The sequence below is a fragment of the Melanotaenia boesemani genome, chromosome 12 (assembly GCF_017639745.1).
Source record: "Melanotaenia boesemani isolate fMelBoe1 chromosome 12, fMelBoe1.pri, whole genome shotgun sequence".
Classification (NCBI taxonomy): domain Eukaryota; kingdom Metazoa; phylum Chordata; class Actinopteri; order Atheriniformes; family Melanotaeniidae; genus Melanotaenia; species Melanotaenia boesemani.
In genome coordinates, this window is record NC_055693.1 from 18,816,994 (window position 1) to 18,840,981 (window position 23,988).

Genomic DNA, 23,988 nt, shown 5'->3' on the forward strand with positions numbered 1-23,988 from the left:
TATACTACAAAACCATGATTAAAACTGTTATCCCTGATAATTTGGTCTCATTGAAAGGTATCAGTTTAACACTACAATATTTTAAATGTCAACTACAACTGTTAATATTAGACTTTAATGTGCAGACCACTCTGCTCCATGTGCTAAGAAAACAAACCTTGAGCAATGTTTTTTTTTTTTTTTTTTTTTTTAGTGTCGCACATTCTAATAATAGTGCTGTTTCTTTCTCCCCTTAAAGTGTTTTGTCAGTAAGGAGGAGAAATTTGTTTTTTCTTTCAAGCAGGGCAGCATATTGGAAGCGCAAAGTCTATTCCAATGATATGTTGCTGCATAAGGCTGTGGCACTGGCAGAGGACCGGAGGTAGAACGAACTAAGCCCGCTGGGAGCGACGTCACTCCCCCTGGCATATTAACCGCTGTCCACTGTAGGCGCCCAACACACCACGACACAGCACGTCAGGATCGCACCCATCCTCAACACGAAATGCTTGGCGAACTGAATCTAACTCACGCTATCCTCCCCGACTCCGTGCGTTTCGGTGAGGAGGCATTTGCATGCTCGGGCATACAAGCGGGATAAATAACTCCACGACGAAGTAGGAAGGTCGTTGAAAGTGGAGAGTGCGCTCGCGTCGAGCATGGTAAAGGAAGCACCACAAAGAGCCAACATTTGCAAGTTCGGGATTTACTTGTAAAGGCGCTTTCACTCGAGGTCGTGGAATTATCTGTGTGTAAACATGCCTATAAGAAGAGGTCACGTTGCGCCACAAAACACATTCCTTGGATTAATTATTCGGAAATTCGAGGGTCAGAGTAAGTATCTTTCTGATAAAGAAATTCTTCCAGGGATGTGTTCTGACACATTAACGCTGGAGTTAAGTACACAAGTAAACAATACTATATACTGTAGGTTTATCTTAAGTTCTTTTCTTTAAAAACACTTCGTGTGGGGCTATCTTGAGGAGGTAGGCAAAGAAAATATATTTTAATTATTTCCATGCTGCTTTTTTTTCTTAAGAATAGTATTGAAGCAGTTAAGAGGTGTCAGTGAGTATATTTATATAGTATAAATTTTCATATGCTGTGAGGTTAGATAAACCACATAATTAGATATTCATATTTCTTCTCTTCATACAGACCGGAAATTTGTGATAGCAAATGCCAGGGTGGAGAACTGTGCAATTATATACTGCAATGATGGCTTCTGTGAGATGACAGGCTTCTCAAGACCAGACATTATGCAGAAGCCATGCACCTGTGACTTCCTCCATGGGGATCTGACTGACAAAGAGGCCATCGACCAGGTGTCGCAGGCAGTTCTTGGGTCTGAGGAGCGCAAGGTGGAGATCACCTACCACCGTAAGGATGGTGAGTACCTGGCCTGGCACCACAGTGTGACTGCCACACCATGCTTGTAAGCTGAGACGTGTCCTTTTGTGATGTGCTGCTGCTGCTGCTGAGAGAATAGCCTATAGCTGCTGCAGCTTCTGTCTGCATCCACTCCATGATGTGGCCTGTCAGCTGGTTCCTAACAATCCACAGTCAGTCATAAGATGTGCAGCCCACATTATCTCAGATAAAGGAATACAGTGATGGGAGTCAGCTTTAAAATAACTCCATCCTGTAAGTTCATGCTGGAGTTGTTCCTTTAAGCTACTATGTGAAAGTAAAATAGTAAAAAACTCTATCTGGAGAGTTCTGGACAAAGATTTAAGAATAATTCTTATGAAGGAAAAATTATCATGATATAAAATGGTTGTTCATAATATGCACAAAAACTGATAACACATCTGAATATTATTTTGGATATATATTTTGTTTAATCAGACTAGTGTATGAGAATAATCTGCACTTTGTGTAACAATAATACACAATAGCGATTTGAATCTTCAAAGATCATACGAATAAATAGATTTTTTAAGGTCACTATTTAATTAAAAACCTATTTCAGATTCAATGTTAATTCAATTATTAGTTTAACACAAACACTCATATTACACGTTGATAAAAGTTTGCTGTTTACTAGGAAAGCAAGCTTGAAATCTGGCCTTTTAAGTTTATGGTAGGTTTTATGTTTAGAATTTAGTGACATCTAGTGGTGAAGCTGCATATTTCAACCAAATGGAGACTTTCCACTTATTCCCTCTGAAAATACGATTACATTATATTTTTAAAAAATATTAACATAGCCATTGTGACATCACCCACTGTTCTGTGGACTTCCATTTTAAAGCTTTTTGTTCAACATTTCAGTGGCTTCCTTCTTAATCGTAAAATGTGCAGAAATGCATAAGTAGATGGTGGATCTGACTGAGTGCAGTGGAAACAAAGTCTGCCCAAGCTATGTAGTCCGGCCTTAAAGCATACATCTTTACTTCCTATGTCACTATAAGTGGTGTCATAATTTAGGCATCATGCTTTAGATGAAAGATGAAAGAGTTGACTTGAAGACGGTGTTTTTTGTCACCTCAAAGTCCCGACTTCTGTTTGCCACATTAAAAGTTGCCCTCCACTGGCCATTGGAAAGAATGCACATTTAGGCATTTTCATATCAACTTAATTTTTCAAATGGAAGGCTGCATCCATCTTTTATATTCATCAGATTACTATTTTTGTATGGCTTAGGTCTGTCTCTGCCTGTATGTTCAGGCTACACCTCTTGTCATTTCTGTTATAAGGAAAAGAAAAATCTGGCTGGCTGATATTTCTTTAAACCAATCATAATTACTGCAGGGGATGCCAAGCACCTAGAATACATCCAAAAAATGTGTGAGAGTTTTTGGTACACCAAATGTGCTCAAATTCAACCCCAGCAAACATTGTAAATAAATTCTTGCTAGAACTTTGTAACCAATCAATAAAACACAATGCAAGCCAGAATTACCGCACAACTTGAACAGAAAAGGGTTATGAAAACGGAAGCACCCTGCATAAAAGGAAGAAAAATGTTTGTGAAGAAAGCAGCCAATCACAGCTTGTTAATATAATTATTATTTGCTTAATAAAACAACCTGCTTCTACCCTGTGAAATTTTCAAACCCCAACATACAGTAAGCACTTCTTTTGCTTCACAGATTTATTTGAAATATAATCCATTCATCTTGTATATAATGTTATGCAAAGCATTTATGAATGTTATTATTCATTGCAAAGGTGCAGTGTTTCTTTAGGGGACACACTAATCATGATAGGTTTCATCTTTGCTAGATTTGCCTGAGAATGTTCAAATGCTCCCTCTTTAATGGTAAACTGGTGTTTACCATTCATATTTTGTAAATCCCAGTCCTGTTATGAATGATGTACTGCAGAGACAGCAATCCTGAGTCAGAGAGAATTAATATGATGTTACCACTCAGTGGTATAAATCCCCAGATTGACCACCTCCTGCCATCCTCTCACAACAGCCTTTTAATGGTCAGCATGACATCGCTGCACAGAGACTATAGCTGAAGGCTCATCTTTGCATCAACACTACACTTTTACTCCCTTTTACACTTTTACTGTGCCAAGAATGGCCACTTCTTTTTGCTGTGCAATAGCTTTGAACTGATGTTCTCCAGTTTGTGGAAGCTTCTAAGGCATGCACAAACAAACAAATTGTATTTAAGGAGTCAGACGAAAAGAAGCAATATTTTATTTAATCACAAGGAGCTGGGCTTTTAATTTTTAATTGTGAGTTTGACTGGATTCTAGGCCATGGATACATGTTTAATCTACCATCAGCCGCCATCAGCCTTAACTTTTTTTTTTTTTTTTTTTTGCTAATCATGAACAAACTGGGAGACATCTGCTACACGACTAAAACAGATTGTTGCAAAAACCTGCAAGATAATTACACAGCACACGATAGGGTCTTCTCGTGTGAACACAAATAACATGGTTTTAATATGATGAAGCATTTCTAAACAAATTTGCTTTGTTTCTCATCCTTTTATTACATATGTTTTCCCTGTACTGCATCTCATCTGCTTGATTTGTCTGTAATATGACGGATACAAGCTACAGAAACCTTCTAACATTATAGCTGCTGTAAGTGGCTTGACAATCATCCCTGGTGTGCATCACGACTTCAAGACACAACTCTTAATACTCCTCAGAGGAATTTACAGTGAGTGTGTGTGTGCTCATGAATAAAGATGTCAGGACTGACAGTGCAGTGACTAGGAATGAGCAGCTTACAGAGTAAATGCATTAAACTGGTATGGAGGACACAATTGATGTGCTCCTGCTGTAGGGGAATGAAAGATGCATGGCATCCTTGAGAGCAATAGCCCTATTGATTTAGGACTTTCTACAAATTGAAGTTGATAGGTGGAAAGAAGATGTATTTCGTGTCTACCCCTCTGACTGTATTTCAGGTGATCAGTTCTAATGCAAATCAGTTAATCCTTTATATTAAAGCTCTTCGTTTTCCAAACTGTATGTGTCAAATCATATCATAAACCGGCTTTAGCTCAGACAGGTTACCAGGGTTGTATATTTCTCATTCAACACATGCGAGATTTGCTCATTTTAGATATTGGTTGAATAATTATCTCTTTATATACCCTATAGTCCAAAATTTTAGTGGAATTGAAAAAGGGCTTTACATAGGTTGTTTTCGTTTCCCATAAAAAAGTACATTGAAAAAAATCTTAAAAAGTGAGATTTGGATTTGGTGAAGGCATGTGACATCAAGAGCAACAAAGCTTTGTTTTTTTTTTTTGTTTTGTTTGTTTTGTTTTTTTACTGAAAAGGCAAAAAGTTAAGCTGCTTATGTGTACGCTTAGAAATTAAAAGTAATGGAACAATGGCGACTGTGGGATCACAGCAAAGACCGTTAGCACAATGACATTTTCTTTTAATTCATGTGTTTCCCTCTATGTGAACAACCAAGACAGGTTGTGAGAGAAGATACCACACATGCAGTATTCCACCAGCGGGGATACATAATCAATGAGATAAATGCTTTCTCTTGATGGCTTTGTAAAGCTATCCTATTCCACAGGGTGTAATAATACTTTGTACCTGAATGAGTCTTAACAAAAGGAAGCTGACACCGTGGAGCAGGGGGAAGCTAAATGGATAATGGCTACATAACAGCATCAGCTTAGCTAACCATGCTGAATGATCTGGGACATGTGGTGTGCGTGGGTGCAGGGTTTCATAGGTGACTCCCCACCAAGGGAACTGGAGGGTCATGTGCCCCTGCTGAGGGTTTAGTCGCAGGGGAGTGAGGGGAAAGGGACACAGAGTACATAAGGTGTGCTGCAAGACACTTGGATGACTGCACTCTAAAAGAACACGTCCATTTTTCGTCATGCTCAGCCTTCTTTGGTGTCTTTCATGAAATCAGCTATGCAAGGAGATGTATCAGATTGTACATTGAACTATGTATGATGAAAAATTTGGACAGCATGCTGTAACCTGAGCTAATTTTTAATAGACAATGAATGTCAGCTTCACTACTGGTAATTTAGGATGTTAGGATGTGAGGCCAATTTTTCCCTCCGCCAAGGCAGATGTTTTCGGTGTGTAAGTTTGTCTGTCTGTCTGTTAGCAACATAACTCAAAAAGTAAAGGACAGATTTTGATCAGATTTTCAGGAAATCTCCAAAATGGAATAAGGAACAACTGATTAGATTTTGGGGGTGATCTGAATCACCGCCTGGATCCAGGAAATTGTTTTAACACTAGAACCGCCAAAAATTCCAATACCTTCTTTAACCACCAGAGGGGGTCATTTTGGCACACCATGCCGATGCAGCATAAAAATGATAAAGGTGGCTTTTACAGAGGCCAACTTTTTTCCCTTTAAATCTTTTTTATCATTTGGAAGTAGACCAAGCTTCAGTAGATAAATAATTAATGATTAGCATGTGGGATTACTTTGGGCTTGTATTATAAATACAAAATGTCACACTTACTAGCTTACAACGTTATCAGCTAACATATAACAAAATGAAATAATTTTTTTTGTGTTTATATTTTTTATCAATAATTTGAGGGGGAACAATTAAGAAAAAAAAAGCAAAATAAATGCTAAAGTAACAAAACAGAGCACTAAATGTTAGCTGATTTTTTCGCACTTTGACAGCTAAATTATAAACGCACATTGGCATCAATGTAAAGGACTCATGCATTCAGTGCAGTAATGTCCAAAACGTTATAAAACACCATAACATTTCATCTTCTAGTTGCAGCTCAAGATGAAAACTGCCTCAACATCTTTTCAAGGATATCTACTCCTAGCTTGGTCCTGTAATAGGAGGAGCTGGTCATTTCTCTCCCATCTGAGTCTTCATTCATTTGTTGGAGCATAGCCAAAGCTTATTCTGCATTCATTATTCTTCTTCTGTTATTTATTTTATTATAGTGCTTTCTATGGCGTTAGTTTGTCTGTTTGTCTGTCTGTTAGCAACATGACTCAAAAAGTTATGGACAGGTTTTGATTAAATTCTCAGGAAATGCCAGAAATGGAATAAAGGAACAAGTGATTACATTTTGAGGGTGATCCGGGTCACCGTCTTGATCCAGGAATTTGTTTAAGGATTCTTTACTATCGGGAGATAGAGATAATTTTGCCATTACCGCTTCTACCTTATCAGATTGGCCAGGATCATGTTGCTATTCCAGATATGGTCATCTAGAAGGTTCAAAATATAGGGGTACTGGGTGGACTGTTGGGCCTTTTAGGGTTTTTCTCATGTCAGTGACTCCATGGCTCTCATTTAGATCATTTTTAGACTTAAAAAGATCACTGTTTATAATAAAGAAAAAAATCCATGGACTATATTCATCTCACAAGCTCCTTGCACTTATGCTGGCTATATACTATGTTTTTTTTTCTCCATAGTGTGCCATCTGCTTTTTCCTCATTAGTTACTGTTTGTCACTTTACTCTTGACTGTCAAGTGTATTAGTTCTGCCAACATTTGTGCTATATTAAACAGAATTAAAGATCATAAAGCAGAGAATGATGCCCTGATAAATAAAAATACAAGTGAAACACTGTCTGAGCTAGAGTTGCTAGTTATCCCTGATGATTCTTAAGACACTGATTGAAGATGAAAATAGGCCAGGCTCCGTAGCTCACAGCAGTGTCGCTGAGGCAAGATATTGCCACAAGCCCCAAGGCCTCTAAACAAAGGGTTAGCTTGCATGTCCTCTTCCTATATGCCTTAGTCCTGACGGGCAATGCCCCAGTAATGTTGTGTATTGGCTTTAGCAAAATAACCCTTAAACAGAAACATGCCAGATTTCATTAGACAAGCCCTGCCACCAGGCAGTAGCTGTGGGGCTGTGTTTTAAAAGCTGCAGCAGTGGATAGTGTGTTGGGAGAAGGAAACAAAGATTAGTGTTCAATAATATTACTCTAAGCAGCTTTTGTAGATTCATATGAGGACCCACTACATTTAAAACCAAAAGATTTAAAAGTGTTCTATGACACAGATATAAACCTAATTACATCAGTACCTTTGTTCCTCTATGACATCTCACTGTTTCACCATAACTCTGTTTGACCTGTGAGTCATCACTGTAATAGAGTCCAGCAGATCACTTGATTAAGCAACAATCTTTTAATAATTTATTATGGAAATGGAATCTGCAGTAATGAAATTTCCATAATGAAAAGAGAGCTCGTCTTAATATGACATCCATTCATTCAAGCAGGTGTAACTAACATTTCTTGGCTCATAAGGCAACTCCATAAATGTCAGGAATGAATAGGCATTCACTCCCTTACTGATACAAGCTGCTGTACTGTCAAGACTGTTAACTATATCTAACACCTGTTACCATGACTAGATATCATTATGCACTTCTGAGGTCAGTTTTGGGAAGGTTCAGGAGGATTTAAGCCTTAAATCTAAACAGTGTGCACATACCAGTGTTGTTTTTGGCAGGAATCTCAGTTTTAGTCTTAGTTCTAGTCTTCAGGATGAAAATGTTTATTAGTTTTAGTCAAGTTTTAGTCATTTTTAAGTTTGATAGTTTTAGTCCAGTTTTAGTGAATGAATTGATGTCCTACTTCATCATACAAACATGTCACGCAAGAAAATAGCAGATCTATCGTTTCTAAAATATAGCAACACACTGTGAGCTTGTTGTTTGGTTATTTTAATCAATAATTACTAAATTAAAAGGAATGGTTTTAGATTTAGAAGGTTTCCAACCAACAGCAAATTCTTCTGATCTACTTAAGGTTATGCAATGCACAGATAAAGTGCTAACTGTGAAATCTGTGGAATCCAAAAGAGCAAATAGCAACAACATCCTTACTTTGGTAACTGTGGCTTTATTTCTAAGAATTTTCTGAAGTGCAATACTACACCCTGAACATACACATGCCCAAAATATGAACATGGATGAGGAACACATGCTCAAGTTGACCTAGTTTGCCTGTGAAATTATGGTGGATTATAGTTAAAATATGTCAGTATATTGTTGCGTCACTTCCGACTACCAAACCCCTTCGTCCACACTGCCGCTTTTATGATTTATCTAAGAATGAATAAACTGCTTGTCTGTGCGCGCTGCATGTCAGGTGGTGGGCGTGGCCGAGGTGCAGCAGCATTGCTGACTGACAGATTGCGCTCACAACAGGCAGAAATGTTGTGCATTTTTAATGCCGGACAATCAGCCCTTGAACATTTTCATCTCGTCTCGTCAACAAAATCTCACAAACGTCTCTTCATATTTCCGTCATCAGAGAGCAATTTTAGCTTGTCACCATCTTATCAACGAAATAAATTCTTCATTGTCATCATTGACAAAAACAACACTGGCACATACACTAAAAATATGGCTCACCTGATGATACAACTTACATGTGTAATTTTTCTGTGCCACGGGTTAATCATTTGAAATGTAAACCACAAGCTAACCTGAGTGAGTCAATAAAATACCTTGACACAGTTCCAGAAGCAAAATCATCTCAACACACAAATGGACAAAAATTTAAATGAAACTAATTTTCATCTTTTTTTACTGACAGATATGCTACATTTAGGAAAATTAATTGTATAAAAGATATACACTTTCACCTGTTAAAAATACTGAGAAGAAAATTAAGCACATACCCACCACTATGTGTGCAAACACCAGCCATGTCTCAGAAATAGGTGATGTGAGCACCAATTAATACCATCTCATGCATAATTTTAATATATTGATATGATTACATCGATATCCAGCTTGTTTGTGAAAAGGCTGGAGATCGCTTTGGGGGATTTTGGCCATCCCTAAAATCTGACTGGCCCCTCAGTTGCCACCCCAAGAATTGGCAATCAAAAATTCAAATGCTCAAGTGCAAGTGAATGCAGCATGTAATGTACTTTTACATGCTGGACTACACCAACACTGCCATGTTTTTGATCATAATGCAGCACTGATACAGCTTTATTGTGCCAACTCCCTACATGGGCAATAATATTAGTGTGTTCAAACCATTTACATTTTATGAAGACAATGTAAAAGTCATAAAACCACCAGATGTGATGACAGTGCAAAGTTAAACAGCCAAGAATTCTGAATGAACACTAATAAAACTAGTAATTTGGCTCAAAACAAGTTTTCTCTTTACCACTTCTCCTTACCTTTAAGAGTCTGCAGCAGTGCAGAAGGATGGGAAGCTGTCTGTTTTCTGATTGGATAGTTTGATTTGTTACTATCCAACCAGATAAGTAGAAGATATGGACATAATCTGCAACCGCAACTTAAGAATCTCAGAAGCAGTTTTGTGCTTTGCATGTGCAAACAGGGTTTTTGCAAAAGGACTTCATTTTTATTTTCACTAATACAAATCTTTTTTACAACCATGTAAACCCTTTTTGCACATTTGTAGACTTGAATTTTTCAGGCAGGTTGTTTTTACAGGGTGACAAGCTGGATTTACAGATGAAAACTCTAAAATTATTCACAGACATTCATTTCCAGCTGCAAAAACTTTATGACTTTTGAGCCCATAGAGGCAACACAGGAAACCAGTTGCATGTGTATATATGCTAAGATCTCGGTGAGCCTCGGTAAGTCATGTGAGGGTCACATTACCAGAAAAGAGGACATTTAAAAAATTCATCTCCAAGTTTTATGAATTGAAATTGGATTTATTTAATTTGAATCTTTTCAAATCAATAGATTTTTTAAACACAGCCCTAGTTAAAAAAAGACAATACTGTATGAATGTGCTCAACTTAAATGTTTGTTGAAATCAAATCAAAGAAAAAAACAGTAGCACTCAGGGCGATGTTTAATAGTGAAAGTAAGAGCATTTCCACACACACAATGTGAAGGGAACTCAAGGGATTGTGACTGAACAGCTGTGTTGCCATAAGAAAGTCAATAATCAGTGAGGATAACTGGAGAACAAAAGGCTTCAATTTGCTAGGAAGCATAAAGATTGGACTCTGGAGCAATGGAAGAAGGTCATGTGGTCTGATGACTCCAGGTTCACCCTGTTCCAGAGTGATGGGAGCATCAGGGTAAAAAGAGAGACAGATGAAGTGATGCAGCCAGCATACCTAGTGCCTACTGTACTGTACAAACAATGGCTTTTTTTTTTTCTTCCCTGATGAAACGGACATATTCCAAAATGACAATGCCAGGATTCATCGGGCTCAAATTGTGAAAGACTGGTTCAGGGAGCATGAAACATCATTTTCACTCATGGATTGGCCACCACAGAGTCCAGACTTGAACCCCATTGAGAATCTTTGGGATTTGCTAGAGAAGGCTTCGTGCAGTGGTCAGACTCTCCCATCATCAATACAAGATCTTGGTGAAAAATTATTGCAACACTGGATGGAAACAAATCTTGTGACATTGCAGAAGCTTGACATGATGCCACAGCGACTGCGTACGGGGGGGATCACTTAAGTTTTAATAATCAAGTCATTATTTCCTAAAATCTAGACCCATATAATATTACAGACAAAATCTATTCAAGCCATTTCAGTGTGATCCATTTCAGCCAATTCATAAAAAATAATAGCCTAGCCAAGTATTGACAGCTCTGGTTGTTCTCTCCTACTTAGACATGTTTTTTGCTTGCTAAAAGAGGATAACAGAATTTAGGCTATATTGTCATTGCACAGAATGTTACAATGCAATAAGGTAATCAATAAATAAATGAATATACAACATGCTAAAACGATACTAAAAACAATCTCTCATCCACGCATCATTCCCGCATTGCACTTTGTAGTCTCTTTTTGTTTAGGAGCTGAAGGGTAAAATTGTATCTGAGTCTGTTTGTGCATTGCCTCAGAACCCTGTACCTTCTGAGTGTCAGCAGTGTCTTCCAGGTAGGGCCGGGGGCTGCCAATGATTTCATGTGCTGCTTTGTGAGTTTCATTAATGCATAACATAGATATGTTGAGTCATTTAACACTAGAACCGCCAATATTCCAATACTCCTAGAACCGCTGAGAAGGGTCATTTTTACCACCCCCTGATGCTACAGCGCAAATAACGCAAAGATGCATTGAAGTTGTTGGTTTACATTTATTATTTTAATAGTTATAATGGAGACTTAAAAAAAACTAGCTACACAGTCAAAACAACATATAGTAAATAACAAAATAACAGATTTCAATATTTTAATTAATTTTAGAGGAAGATAATATAAATAAACGTTGGTGCGAGCCCTCTAACTTGCGCGTGCGTCAGACTACTTGGTTATGTGTCAAGACGGATCGGGTGGCCGACATCGTTGCAGACCCCTTGCGCCCTTTGCGCGGGCTGATCCCCGCCCTGGTGGAGCGATGCGGTTGGGGTGCACCGACAGTCCACCCCGGTCGACAGTTGCGCCGGGTGCAACTAATGTAGAGTTAGCTCAGCTAGAGCAGAGAATGTTACCAGGGCTGAGTATGTGTGGTGGGTGATTCCTCAGTTGTGACCAAAAGCCGGGACCTTTTCTTTGGTCTGCGATCTTTCATCAGCTCATCCTCAGTAGATGACCCGTTACCGGATAAAAATGACGGATCATCACTTTCTCCCACCGATTCCACCACCTAATCCATCTCACCCACATCCAGAGTTACTTCTCCTCTCTCCGACTGTCCGTCACTCAGGTCTTGGAATAATAACCAAATTTCTTTGGCATTCATCCATCTCTTGTATTTATCAGTTTGTCAAATTTAGCACTAGATTTCCCCTAAATGATTATAAAACCCTATGACTCACTCTATGACAGCTGTCAAACTCACGTGCGTTACTAATCAACCAGGAGTGGCGCAAATGGGCGTGGCGAGAAAACCTCTGACAGCTGAACACAGTGCATTAAATTAGACGGTAGAAATTACCTCCTTGGCGGTTCTAGGTATATATGCTCTTTTCTTGTGATCACACACTCACCAAAATTCACTGTATGTTTACTGGACCCATTTCAGGAAAAGTCACGAATTGAGAGAAGTAGGGATTTTATTTTAACAGAGATACAAGTTGTAAAAATTTACCCCCTTGGCAGTTTTAGTGTTAAAGGCAAGCATATGTCACTATTTTGAAGCCTTGAATTTGCAGTTCTTTTAAAACCTTTAAGTTTTATGAAACTGCTACATTTTGCTCAGTTAAAGCTGTTAACATTTTCTGATTGCACACAGCATTTTGTAGTAGCTTAAGTTTTTTTTTTTTTGTTTGTTTTTGTTTTTTTTTACATTTGATTTGTGTCTCTTTGAAAAACCATGGAAAAGTGCATATGTTTTTGTAGAAAGATTGGAAAAATCAGTATCTTCAAAAAGGTTTTATACTTCAAATGAGCTTTCATTGGACCCTATCTAAATATATCATATAAATAACTGTTTCAAGAGGCCACAGTTGCGGGTTTGGCAACAAACCCACAGTCATATTGTATGCAGGGATATACAGTGACATCTTCCATTGGAAGGTTTAGGAATGAAAGATTAAATAAATAAATTTTTATGAAGATCGTATCTCTGGCTTGGAGTTATAATGCTTGTTGACCCCTCTTCCCGGCCCTCTCCACCCCCAGCTGGTCGAGGCAGATGGGCTCCCTTCCTGAGTCTCTGTTCTGCTGGAGGTTTTTCCTTCCTGTTAAGGGGGATATTTAGAAATTGTATTCGAGGGAGTTATTAAAAATTTAACTAATGTAGATCATGTAATGGATTTGTTTTAATTGGATTATAATTAGACTGCAATAAAAAAAGATTAAATTGGACTGTTTCTGCAAAAATGCCTTGAGATAGCTTTGTTGTGAATCAGCTCTATGCAAACGAAGCTGAATCAAGATTAATTGAATTTTAGGATTCCAAAAATAAAAGAATTCTGAAATTACTTTATTAAAAAAAGTTGAGAAACTAAATGGAAGGGTGCATTTTGCAGATCCTCAAACTATTTAGAAAAATAACACAATTTCTCTATAAATAAACCACATTGTTTCAGTTTGTAAACTCCCACTTCACTTTTGTCCATTGATTTAAGCAGGGACATCTTTGGATTAATCCATTGCTTTGTAGTTCCAGATTTCTCTTAAAATCAGCCCAGTTCTCAGTAGTATCTCTTCAAAGTCCAGTCTCTCACAAAAAATAATAATTATAAGATAAAATTACACATAGTCATGATGCCAACTCACATCACAAATATCATCTGAAGGCAAAACATAAAACAAAAGTAAATGAGTTGTGATGAAGTTTCTTTTTCTTGTTTTTTCTTTCTTTTTACCTGCAATGTCCCTAATTAGCCAATGCAGGAGTGCAACATACTCCTACAAAGTGGTATAGTTTCTCAGACTCTTGAACCTTATTAGAAAATATTAAAAAGTTCCTGAAACTTCAGATGACCAGTCATTAAAGCTTTTTAAGTCTTAAAGTGTAACTACACCCCTTACTGTTTGCGTAACTCCACCCACTGCCAAATTTGAAAATTGCCTGAAACTGCAAGGGTATAAGTTCATATCCCTTCATATGCGTTGGTAGGCGTGGTTTTCTATGCCTGCAAGGTGAGGACTGTCTGTTTGTATCTGGAGGGAGGGGCTGTGGGGTTTTTAAAAATTTCTCGTGGCGTAGATAAACTCTCCATGTCATGAAAATTATAACCTGGTTTTACCCTATAGACGGCGTTATGAGTCATTTTTACCCACACAATCCTGTTTTTTTTTTTTTAAATAAACAAAAAAAATACTCATTTTATCAACAGTATATGTAATTTTCATCACAATTAAGTAATAATGTGTTGTTTACAGTTTCAAAACCACATTTTTGGGTGCACTACCCCTTTGAGGTTGGGAAGCACAGTGTGCAGCAAGATGTTGTAATGAACACCATGTAATAAACACCAAACTGATGTTAATAATGCCGACCGTGCTGGTTTTAATCACATTAGTACGGTTCAGAACACACCTGTTTGAAATGGCTGATCACTATGATCTTATTAATATTTCATTAGTTTATCCAGTCATCCAGTCTGCATTTAATTCCTTTATCATCCATTTTGTGATATTAAAAGCAATAAAACCCTCTTTATCTTAGCCTGATCAGAAAATACTGGACCTAATTTTTGAAAGGATTGCTAATGCACCGCAAGTCACAAAAATCCTCCTCCTGACCTCTTCCATCAATATTTCTACTGAAGCACAGTGCACTTGGATTTAAAATTCAAGCCCTTATTATGTGAATTTACTTAATCACTAAAGTAACGTGCATTCATTAATAATCACAGATAAATATATTTTTGCATCAGTGGGAAGCAAGGAGAATAGCTGAAACTACAATGACGCAATGTTGCTTGTGAATTTTACCTAAGGCAATTTCATCACTCACATAGTACAGGACTGTTAGAGTAAACAAAAAATCTAACATAGCTGAGTAAAAAAAAAAAAAAAAATAGGTGACTCATGAAGCAATAACAAAGACAGTCAAAAAAAGACTTTTCTTTATCAAGTCAAGACCCCAAGTAAAGGGATGTGATCGCTTTCATGACTGCAGAAGAATTCTGGTGTTAATATGATTTATATTAATATAAAAATGTGAAATACTGCACAGACCTTTGTGAAGGAAAGCCCTAATACAATGCCTCCCATGTGTTAATTTATTTATTTTCCATATCCACTTTATGGACTGGAGCCTATCCCATCTGTCACAGGGTGAAAGCAGGTCATCAGTTTGTCACAGGATCAACAAGGCAACATCACTAGTTAACCTACCACGCATATTTTCAGATCCCGGGAGTGCAGAGGGGAAAAAAAACAAAACTGTGTAGGCATAGAGACAACATCCTAACTTCATGCAGAACATCCAAGCTGAGATTTGGAATAGGAATGTTTTTACTGTAAGATCAGGTCACTTATCAATACTAAAGTAGATTCCTGTCTAGAAAGGTAAAAAACAGAAAACGGATTCTCTTTTTTTATTTATAACTGAGGCTACACTTGGTAAAGCAGACAACATGAAAACAAAACACAAGCTCTGTAGTTACAGACCCTTTTTTTCTTGTTTGGTTCATTTTTTTTTAATTAATTGAGAAAACATGAAAAAATAATATTATTTTAAACAATAAAGTTAAACTAGTTAACAATTCTAAGCATGTTTTTTACCGAAGGGTCAATGCATTATAAAGATTCTCTCCAATATTAGATTCAGTGTTTTTCTTTTTTTGTTTTTCATGCAGTAAATAAAGAAATTCATTTACTAAAATATTTTTCTACAAAACATGTCTTCAGATTGCATCTTACTGTTGCAAATGTAGGACACATAATATCACAATAACTTGTAAACAGGTCATTTTAGAAATAATAATAATAATAATAATAAAATGTATAAAATTAAGGGATTCTGAAAAATGCCTGAAGCTTTACATGAAATTGTCTGACAGCTTCATACCAGCTGAGAAATTACGCCTTCCAATATCATTTGTTGCTCAACGGGGGGTAGCACAACACATCTGGATAATGGGATCCTTTCATATGAGTTCCATTTTTATTCACATATTCTGTGCCTTGAGTTTAATTTGTAATCTCTAGTTCATTTGTTATCCCTTGTACAATGTAAGACAATAACATTTAGTTCCGGCTCTCATGATTTTTACAAGGTCTTATCTAAATCTGAGAAAAATAAATCACCAATTAATGATTAATGATTTCTTGAATGTGGAGCAAAGCATTTAATCAAATTTTACTTTCAATTATGAGCTTGAATTGTAATTATTATGATAATATTATAATCAAGGTAAAGTGATTATTATACCCTATTCCATCTCACAGTGAATCTTTCAACTGGAAGTAATTAATTAATTATTGTTGTGTTTTGTTTCTAGTAAAGGAAACAACAAGACAACAATATTTATTACATTATTTTTATATTATTTATTTATACAATATTTGCCCATATATTAATATTTAATGATGAGATAACACATGACAGTGATGATTACGCTGCATTTTGATCTTTTATTTAGAACTTCACTGTCATTGTTAAAAGCTTTCCTTTGATCCATTTTGGTAGAGGTGACATTCAGCAGGAGGCCAGTCGAGAAGGGACCCCTATAGCTTAGTCTTTAAGAATGACCATTGTTTCCCCATCTGTTAAGGTAAATCCCAGCCCAGAAATATTTCTGCTGAATTTATTATCTCGGCTTTGCACATAGCTTTAATTCTCTGTAGCATTACTTAATCTCTGTTGTTAAGCACCAGCTAATGTAAATATTAATATAGATGACTTTTTACAGCATTTCACTTGACATTGCATTTTTTCCACACTCTTTCAACATACCTGGCATGTTTCTTTTTTTTTTCTTTCCTTCTTGTATCAAATAAAACAGATAAAAAAAACGGGAAGAAATTAGAATAATATAAATAAAATGAAACAATGAAATATAAAAGATAAAAAAGCACATCTGCATGAAATCATGTCAGCATTTCATCTTTACATTCTTGAGTAAAAAAAAAAAAAAAAAATACTGAATAAAGCTATTTATATTTGATGCAAAGTTCGTAAATCCACTCAAAATCATAGAAAACTGATAGCTGAGTAATTAGGGTGCATACCAGACGGGCCAAACTGCCCTGAGGCTGAGTTCAGCTTCCATTCAGCTTGACCTCTGCAGCATGTCATTCTCCATGCTCTCTTCCCACACATCTTGTCAATCTTAACTTCAGTTGTGTTTTTAAGGCAAAATTCCAGAAAAAGTGGAGAAATAAAAACAAAGAAAACTTTAGAAAAAGCCTGACCGTGAGCTGAAATTCAAATGAAGTGCATTCATGCTTGACCAGTGGAGTGAAGGGAACATCTGCATGTTTCACTGCTTAAAGAAGAGAAACATAGAAGTGTCACTTTTGAATTTATTTTATTTACATTTATTTAAAAAAAAGCATCTCCTACATGGTTACAGCTTGAAATACCTTATATTTTTTTATCAGTTAGCATGTAAAAATATCAGACTTAATTGGTGATCTTATCTACAAGAGAGCTGCTCAACATTAAATAAGGTCTTTATTTCTAACACTGCAGTTGTCCATTCTTTTCACTCTATTTTGTATATTCATAATATGATAAAATAGAGAAAAAAGAATGTGTGGTTAGAAATATGTCAATTTGATTAATATATTGTGTTGTTTGTGATGAATATGTTGTGGGCTGTGAGGTTTTAACAAACGCAGGGATTTCCTTCCTGGTGAGGCTCAACAATACTTGTTCCCTGATCACAATGTTCCTATTTTTATTTAAGCTGGAGGTCTTTGCCGCCGATTTTTCCTTTATTTTCTCCTAGTCATAAAAAAACCCCATCATCATGTGTTCATATTTTCAGGAACCAATTTGAAGCTTTATAACTGTTTGCTTCATAAAAAGGGAATGTTGTGAGGAAGAACATACTGATACCCCGCTCTGTTAGCAGTATTCTCCTGTTTTATGATGAAACATAGCCAAGCACCCCTGACACCAGGCAGGATGTAGTTCACACCTGCTAGTCTTATTATCCTCATGCAGCATATGCAGCTGTATGTTGCCATCGGTTCACTTGCTGTAGTCAAAGCATTCAACTCTGCCTTTTCTTGTATAATAATTTCTCCATTTTTGATATTTTCCATTTCATTAAAATGAAATTATCACATTTTCTATATTGACAATGCATCATTACTTCCTGGAATTTTGATGCAGAAATCCTTCCAACAGAGCTCTGGCATGTTGAAGCAGAGCAAGCTTGTTATATTTAGTCAGACAGCAAGTCTGCTGCTAATGAGTGCTGCTGGCAGGGTGTCTGTGAGCCCGGAGGAGATTACAGGGAACACTAGTAATATGTGTCCTCTGTGAATATGAGCAACACAACAACCCAGACAGTGTGGAGGGACAAAAGAACAATATTACTGTTGGACATTGTGTTTATAGCCCAGTCCCACATGTTATATACCACTATTATTAACATATCGTCTAAAAATATTCAATTAGCCTTCATTTTAATGTGTTTTGCATATTTTCTATTGTGTGGTGAAAATTATAGCAGTTTCAGAGATAAAAGGAAACATGTCTTATTCTTTCAGTCACCCACTATGTCAGCTTATAGCATCATTATACAATAGTACAATATGTTGCAGTATAGAGTTCACTCATTAGAAAGTTTACTGTTGTGCCTGCAAGCATCCATAGTTTTCTAACACATTTATATCCACATTCACTGAAAAAGCTGGTATTTTTCAGATTTCTATTACCCTTAAATTGGCTTTTATCTATCCTTTATATTTGATCTGTTATACCTAATCATGCTGTCCACACCTCATTGTTCCTTTCCTGTGCTGATCCAACCTGTGCCAGCGTAGTCATTTTTTTATATGCTACTCTTTTGAAATACACATGGAAAGTATCAGGACTAGGCATCCAACACACATGAGCTTGCATACTGTATATGTACACTTTTAAAACCTCTAGGCATACTTATTCTACTGTGTTATTTGTTCTGACATGCAGGCACTGACCTTTAAATCAGGGTAACTTCTCAGTTTCCCCAAAGTTGTTGTGAAATCAGAGGAAGGTATTAGTCATTGTTGCATTTCTGTGTAGTTAATATTGCAAAAGCTTGCAATGCCTCTATCACAAATTATTTTGGTTTTATTCTTAAATAGACTATTAGTAATTGTAGAGCTGAAATTATAATTAAGTGCATGGTACTGACACTGAATCTCTCTTTCAGGGACTGATTTTCAGTGTAACATTCACATAATCCCAGTGAAGAATGAAGAAGGCACGGTGATGATGTTCATCTTGAATTTTGATTACGTCGTGGATGAGGGAAGTGATCACTCCACCGAAAATATAAGCCCCACATCCCCTACCAAATCAGACCAAAGTAAGTATTTAAAATACCAGTTAATCAAAAAGGAACTGTATATATCTTGATATATTTTCCTTGATTTACTAGTTTCTAAAAAAGGAAACAGCTTTAGGACTGTATTTTTCTTTGTTGCCAGGGTATTTTTATTGGTTGACATCTCATTTTCCTAATTTTTCAAATAAGCTTCTCTACGCCACGGGCCAAATGCATTAAACTGTGTGCAATTTTGTGACTGAAGCAGAGTGTGCTCACAAAAGCAGAAATCTTTTTGCCAGATTTATAAAGATGTGCACACATCCAATCCTCTCATAAATATCAGTCATATACACATGCGCATGAAGCTGATTTTCGCTACCATTCAATGCACACACACTCACTGCACAGTCTTTCTTTACAATTTGTACAAATTTGTGCATAGAAACAACTCATTCATCCGAGTTTCATTTATCTATCTGGCACCAAAAGAAGTTCACCATCAAAGCCTCTTAATAATTTGTACCAAAAGATTCTGCATGACACCGCATCTAATATATGAATTTGTTGCTTTTATATATTTGTTTTTTTTTTTTTTTTTTTTTTAACCTGTACACATTGTATGAGAAGGTATCCTTTGTGAAACAAAGATATTCTTTCTTCTTCACAAAGTGCCTTATCATGACTCAAAATGAGCAAATATCCCTTCATGCTAGACAGAACTATGTACATAAAGTTCGAACTTTAAACATGTTGCCTCGTTATTCTAAAAGTTGTGCATTATTTAGTTAGAAAGTACAATACAGTTGACATGTAAAGCAATAACAAGCACCTTGTGCATGTGGTAATAGTTACATAATTGTCTTGGTAATGTGTAGTTATTTGTATCTGTTTTATTTATTTTTTGTTTGTTTGTGTTTTTTGGGGGTTAGAAGCATTTAACTTTATGTGAATGGGTGTCAGATATGGATGGGCATTACCAAATATTTTTCTGTTGATATGATACTACTAGTACTACTTTTTCATGAATACTGATACTGATATCGACACTTCTTGCCCCTCTAAGGAAAATCTTGATTGTACAGTGTGCATTAATATCTTTATTGCAAGGGTAATATGAATAAAACTCAAGAACATCAATATTTGCAAGAAAAGCTTTAAAAACAATGAGAAATTATACTGATAAATAAATTAAACAAAAATAAGATAAAAGAAATATTTTTAAAATAATTGAATATTAAACTACACTTTAAGATTTTTCACATTTATTAAATGGAAAATAAAAAAATATAATATGTACAAGTAATATGATGAATATAATAAAACATAATGCGTAATAACCTGCATCAAACCAGTAAATATCAAACAAGACCTAATCATAACTAACAGTAGCCGCATCATGACATCCTATAGGCTACCATTATCATGTGACATAAAAGAAATACACTACACACTATGCTATTTTTTTAGTAAAAAACCCTCAGAAGTTAAACAAATGGCATGTTTGTAAGTGGTATCTTGATTCTCAAAAAGGCATCAAATCTAATATTTTTACTGGCTGATATCAAAGTATTGACTCTAGAGTATTGATACGCCCATCCCTACTGTCAAGTGGTTTTAATGTCAATAAGACATTCCTCTTAGTTTCTCTTGGATTTGAGGCGCTCAGCACATCTCTGACCAGAGCTCAGTTATCTGCTTCCCTCAGTATGAATTCCTCCAAGGCTCTGACATCCAGCTTGCACTATATTGTGTGTGTGAAATTAAACTGTGTGTATGCATGTTATTTTTTGTATGCTTGCGCGTGCATAACTGCCCTCGTGTCTGTTGCTAAAGTTGCTAATCTGAGTTGATGACATGTGATGGTGTTTCATCAAGAGAACCTGTGGGTAAATGAGAAAGATGAACATTTGATGTGACTTCAGATTAGAAGAGTCAGAAACTTGACTACATGCACACATCACACTTACAATATGGCCTTAGTATTGTATTTGTCTTTGAGTGGCTATTAGCCATCAGAAAAAAATTCACTTCAATTGTAGGAATCTTGAAGTATCACAGAGGTTGATCTTATTCAAATTGTTAGGGTGACAAACTTCTTAGGGTCGACTGAAAATACATTCTCAATTCAAAACCAATTTCAAACTAATGAAGCCACACTATTGTATATAAGCTTATGGAGTTTACAGTTATATTTAAAAAGTACATTTAAAAAGTTGTACCAAATAATTACAAATACTGTTTAAATTAGTAGCCTTGTATGATATTGATTTTTTAATTTCCATTAATAAGTAGGTTCTCTACTCCAACCGTAGCTCCAAGGTAGCTAAGCTAATACTAGATGCTGATATGAAAATGCTGCAGATGTGGGAGTAAGCATCTTCTCTTTATCATGGCTGAAGTCCTACACACAGCCATACTTGATCGTCTTTTGAAGAAAGAATTACCGGTAATTTGCAAATCTGTGTGAAAGGAAAGCAAAACAAAAGACACTGATATCCCATCTGTGCACAAGGGTTGCATTTCCACTTTCATGAATAATGAATTATTGAGTTTGTTTATAAACCAGACCAAACCAATAGCTTCATAAATGATTTATGAGATTTATGCGTGACTGTTTTTTGTTTTTTTTCTTCCGCTCAACAAAAGTATTGTTGTGTGCAGTTAAGGGTCTTACCTCTACGTCTCCACAGAGAAGTGCTGAACAAGTCAAATCAACCAATAGCAATAAACAGAGAAGCCCTAATAATTTCTCTCTATCCCAAAGTACTTCAACTTCTTAAATTTTGCATATTAAATGATTCTAGCTTCTTCTGCTGTGGAATAATGTGAAATTTAAAATGCACCCAAAGCTTGAATTAAATACAGACTGTATTTGTATTTCCTGCTAATTTTCTTGCTCTTCCATTAATTAAACGATGTCTTCTTAGAGTTAACTTTAGCAGTGAGCAGGTAAATGAATAATCTGGGCTCAAGTCAGAAAACACGGGGAAAATTAGCCAAATAGACAAAACAATTTTAGGAATTGAAGTTCCTAATTGATTCTGAATCATTAAAAAATTATTAATTAAGCTAAAGAGTTCTGGGACTGTTAAGTTTAATTCAAAGTTGATTATTTACAGCACTATTATGGTTCAGATGGGTTATATTTTAACTTTAGTTACCATTACATTACGGTTGGATGGCTGGGATTAACATTAAGTTTAAGAAAGTATTATTTATTAGAATACAAATAATAATCAGACTGAATGAGGTTTCTGAGACAACTGTAAAGACACAGCCAGTATTCGCCACTAGAATTGTGTCTCATGATAAACGTAAGTTGTAGATGAACTGAATTTTTCACAACATGTGGATGTTTTTTTAATGTAAATTACAGAGGCTGTTTAGATCTGGTGTTAAGAAGCACCCTGGGTGATCCAGTCACAAGAGAACAGCATGAAATAGAGATGTGAACTCATTCAGGATCAACTGAGAACACAAATGCGATCACTCAAGCCACATTCGGAGGTGGTCCGAGACACATTCGTCTACATTAATGGAGTCTGAACACAATGTGACCTGGGAATGCATTTATATGTGCAATGTATTCTGGGTTGATGATCTTGCTGCATTCTGCAATAATGTTTGATCTTTGGCCAGCCAATAGTCTAGATATAAATTCAAATAAATCAGTCTCACACACTACTTGTAGTTCTCATTTAAACTGACCTTCAGACCACCCAAGAAAACCACAGACAACAACCAAATAAAATAATATGATATATTTAACTATTCTACAAATAACCTAAGATAACAATATGAACATTTAAAACATTAAACTTAAATATGTATATATGATGTTCAACCCAAAATTTGTAGTGTGAAGAAGTGTTAAAATGTGAGAAAATGAAGCATGAATTAATTAAACTGCGGTTTTCAACAGAACAAAGAAATTAAATCTAAATCCAACTAAAGAAAATATGATTGGTTGTTTAAGGGGGAGGCCTAGATTAAGGACTAATAAAAGAAGATTAATTCACTAATGTTTGACTAAGGTTTCTTCGCTCATGAGTTGTTCTGTTGTTCCTTAATCCAAAGGAAGCAAAGGCAGGTGGAGGAATCCCTACAATGCTTCCCAATCTACTGGAAGTTCGTTCGTGACTCTTTGTGGGCCGTCAGCTCAGTATGTCGAGTCTGCTGTTGTCCGTCCTCTCTTTTATGTCTCACCCAGATACGCAGCTTAAGGATTGATGTCACCAGACAGAGAATAGCAAAAACTACCAGCAAATATTCACGAGTCATTTAAAAGTAAAAAAATTCTTTTAGCTGCAAAGGTCTGAAAAAATAAAAGAACTCTTGTGAGTTTTTTGGATTACAGAAATAGAAACAGAAATCTTCACTATTAATAAACCTGCGCGGTTACTGTAAGTTTAATGATTTGGAGCATATGCGTGTTCCTTAAATCGTTACAAAGTTACAGTATTATCTGTTGATTTAGAAGCTGTAATGTCAAAATAATCCCTGTCTCCCAGTAGTAAAGAATCCTGGATCAAGATGGTGATCTGGATCACCATCTGATTTCATTTCTGACATTTCCTGAAAATTTTATGAAAATTCGTTCATAACTTTTGAGTTATGTTGCTAACAAACAGACAAACAATGCTATCGAAAACATTACTTCCACCTTGGCAAAGATGATTATTGAAAAAGGATAAAATAAGATGAACAACAACAATGTACAAAGCAAAGCTATAAAGTATGATTTAAAAAAAGGAA

The 23,988-nt window shown here is 36.1% G+C and overlaps 1 protein-coding gene across 1 annotated transcript in view; it reads left to right on the plus strand.

Annotated features, from left to right (window-relative positions):
• The first annotated feature begins 461 nt into the window (after nt 1–461).
• The window catches only part of LOC121650646 (potassium voltage-gated channel subfamily H member 7-like), a 65,183-nt gene continuing 41,656 nt past the window's right edge, over nt 462–23,988 (plus strand). The window contains exons 1-3 of the mRNA XM_042002235.1: nt 462–813; nt 1,138–1,368; nt 19,117–19,272. Of these exons, the coding sequence (XP_041858169.1) occupies nt 738–813; nt 1,138–1,368; nt 19,117–19,272 (463 nt within the window). The 5' untranslated portion in view covers nt 462–737. The remainder of the gene's footprint in view (nt 814–1,137; nt 1,369–19,116; nt 19,273–23,988) is intronic.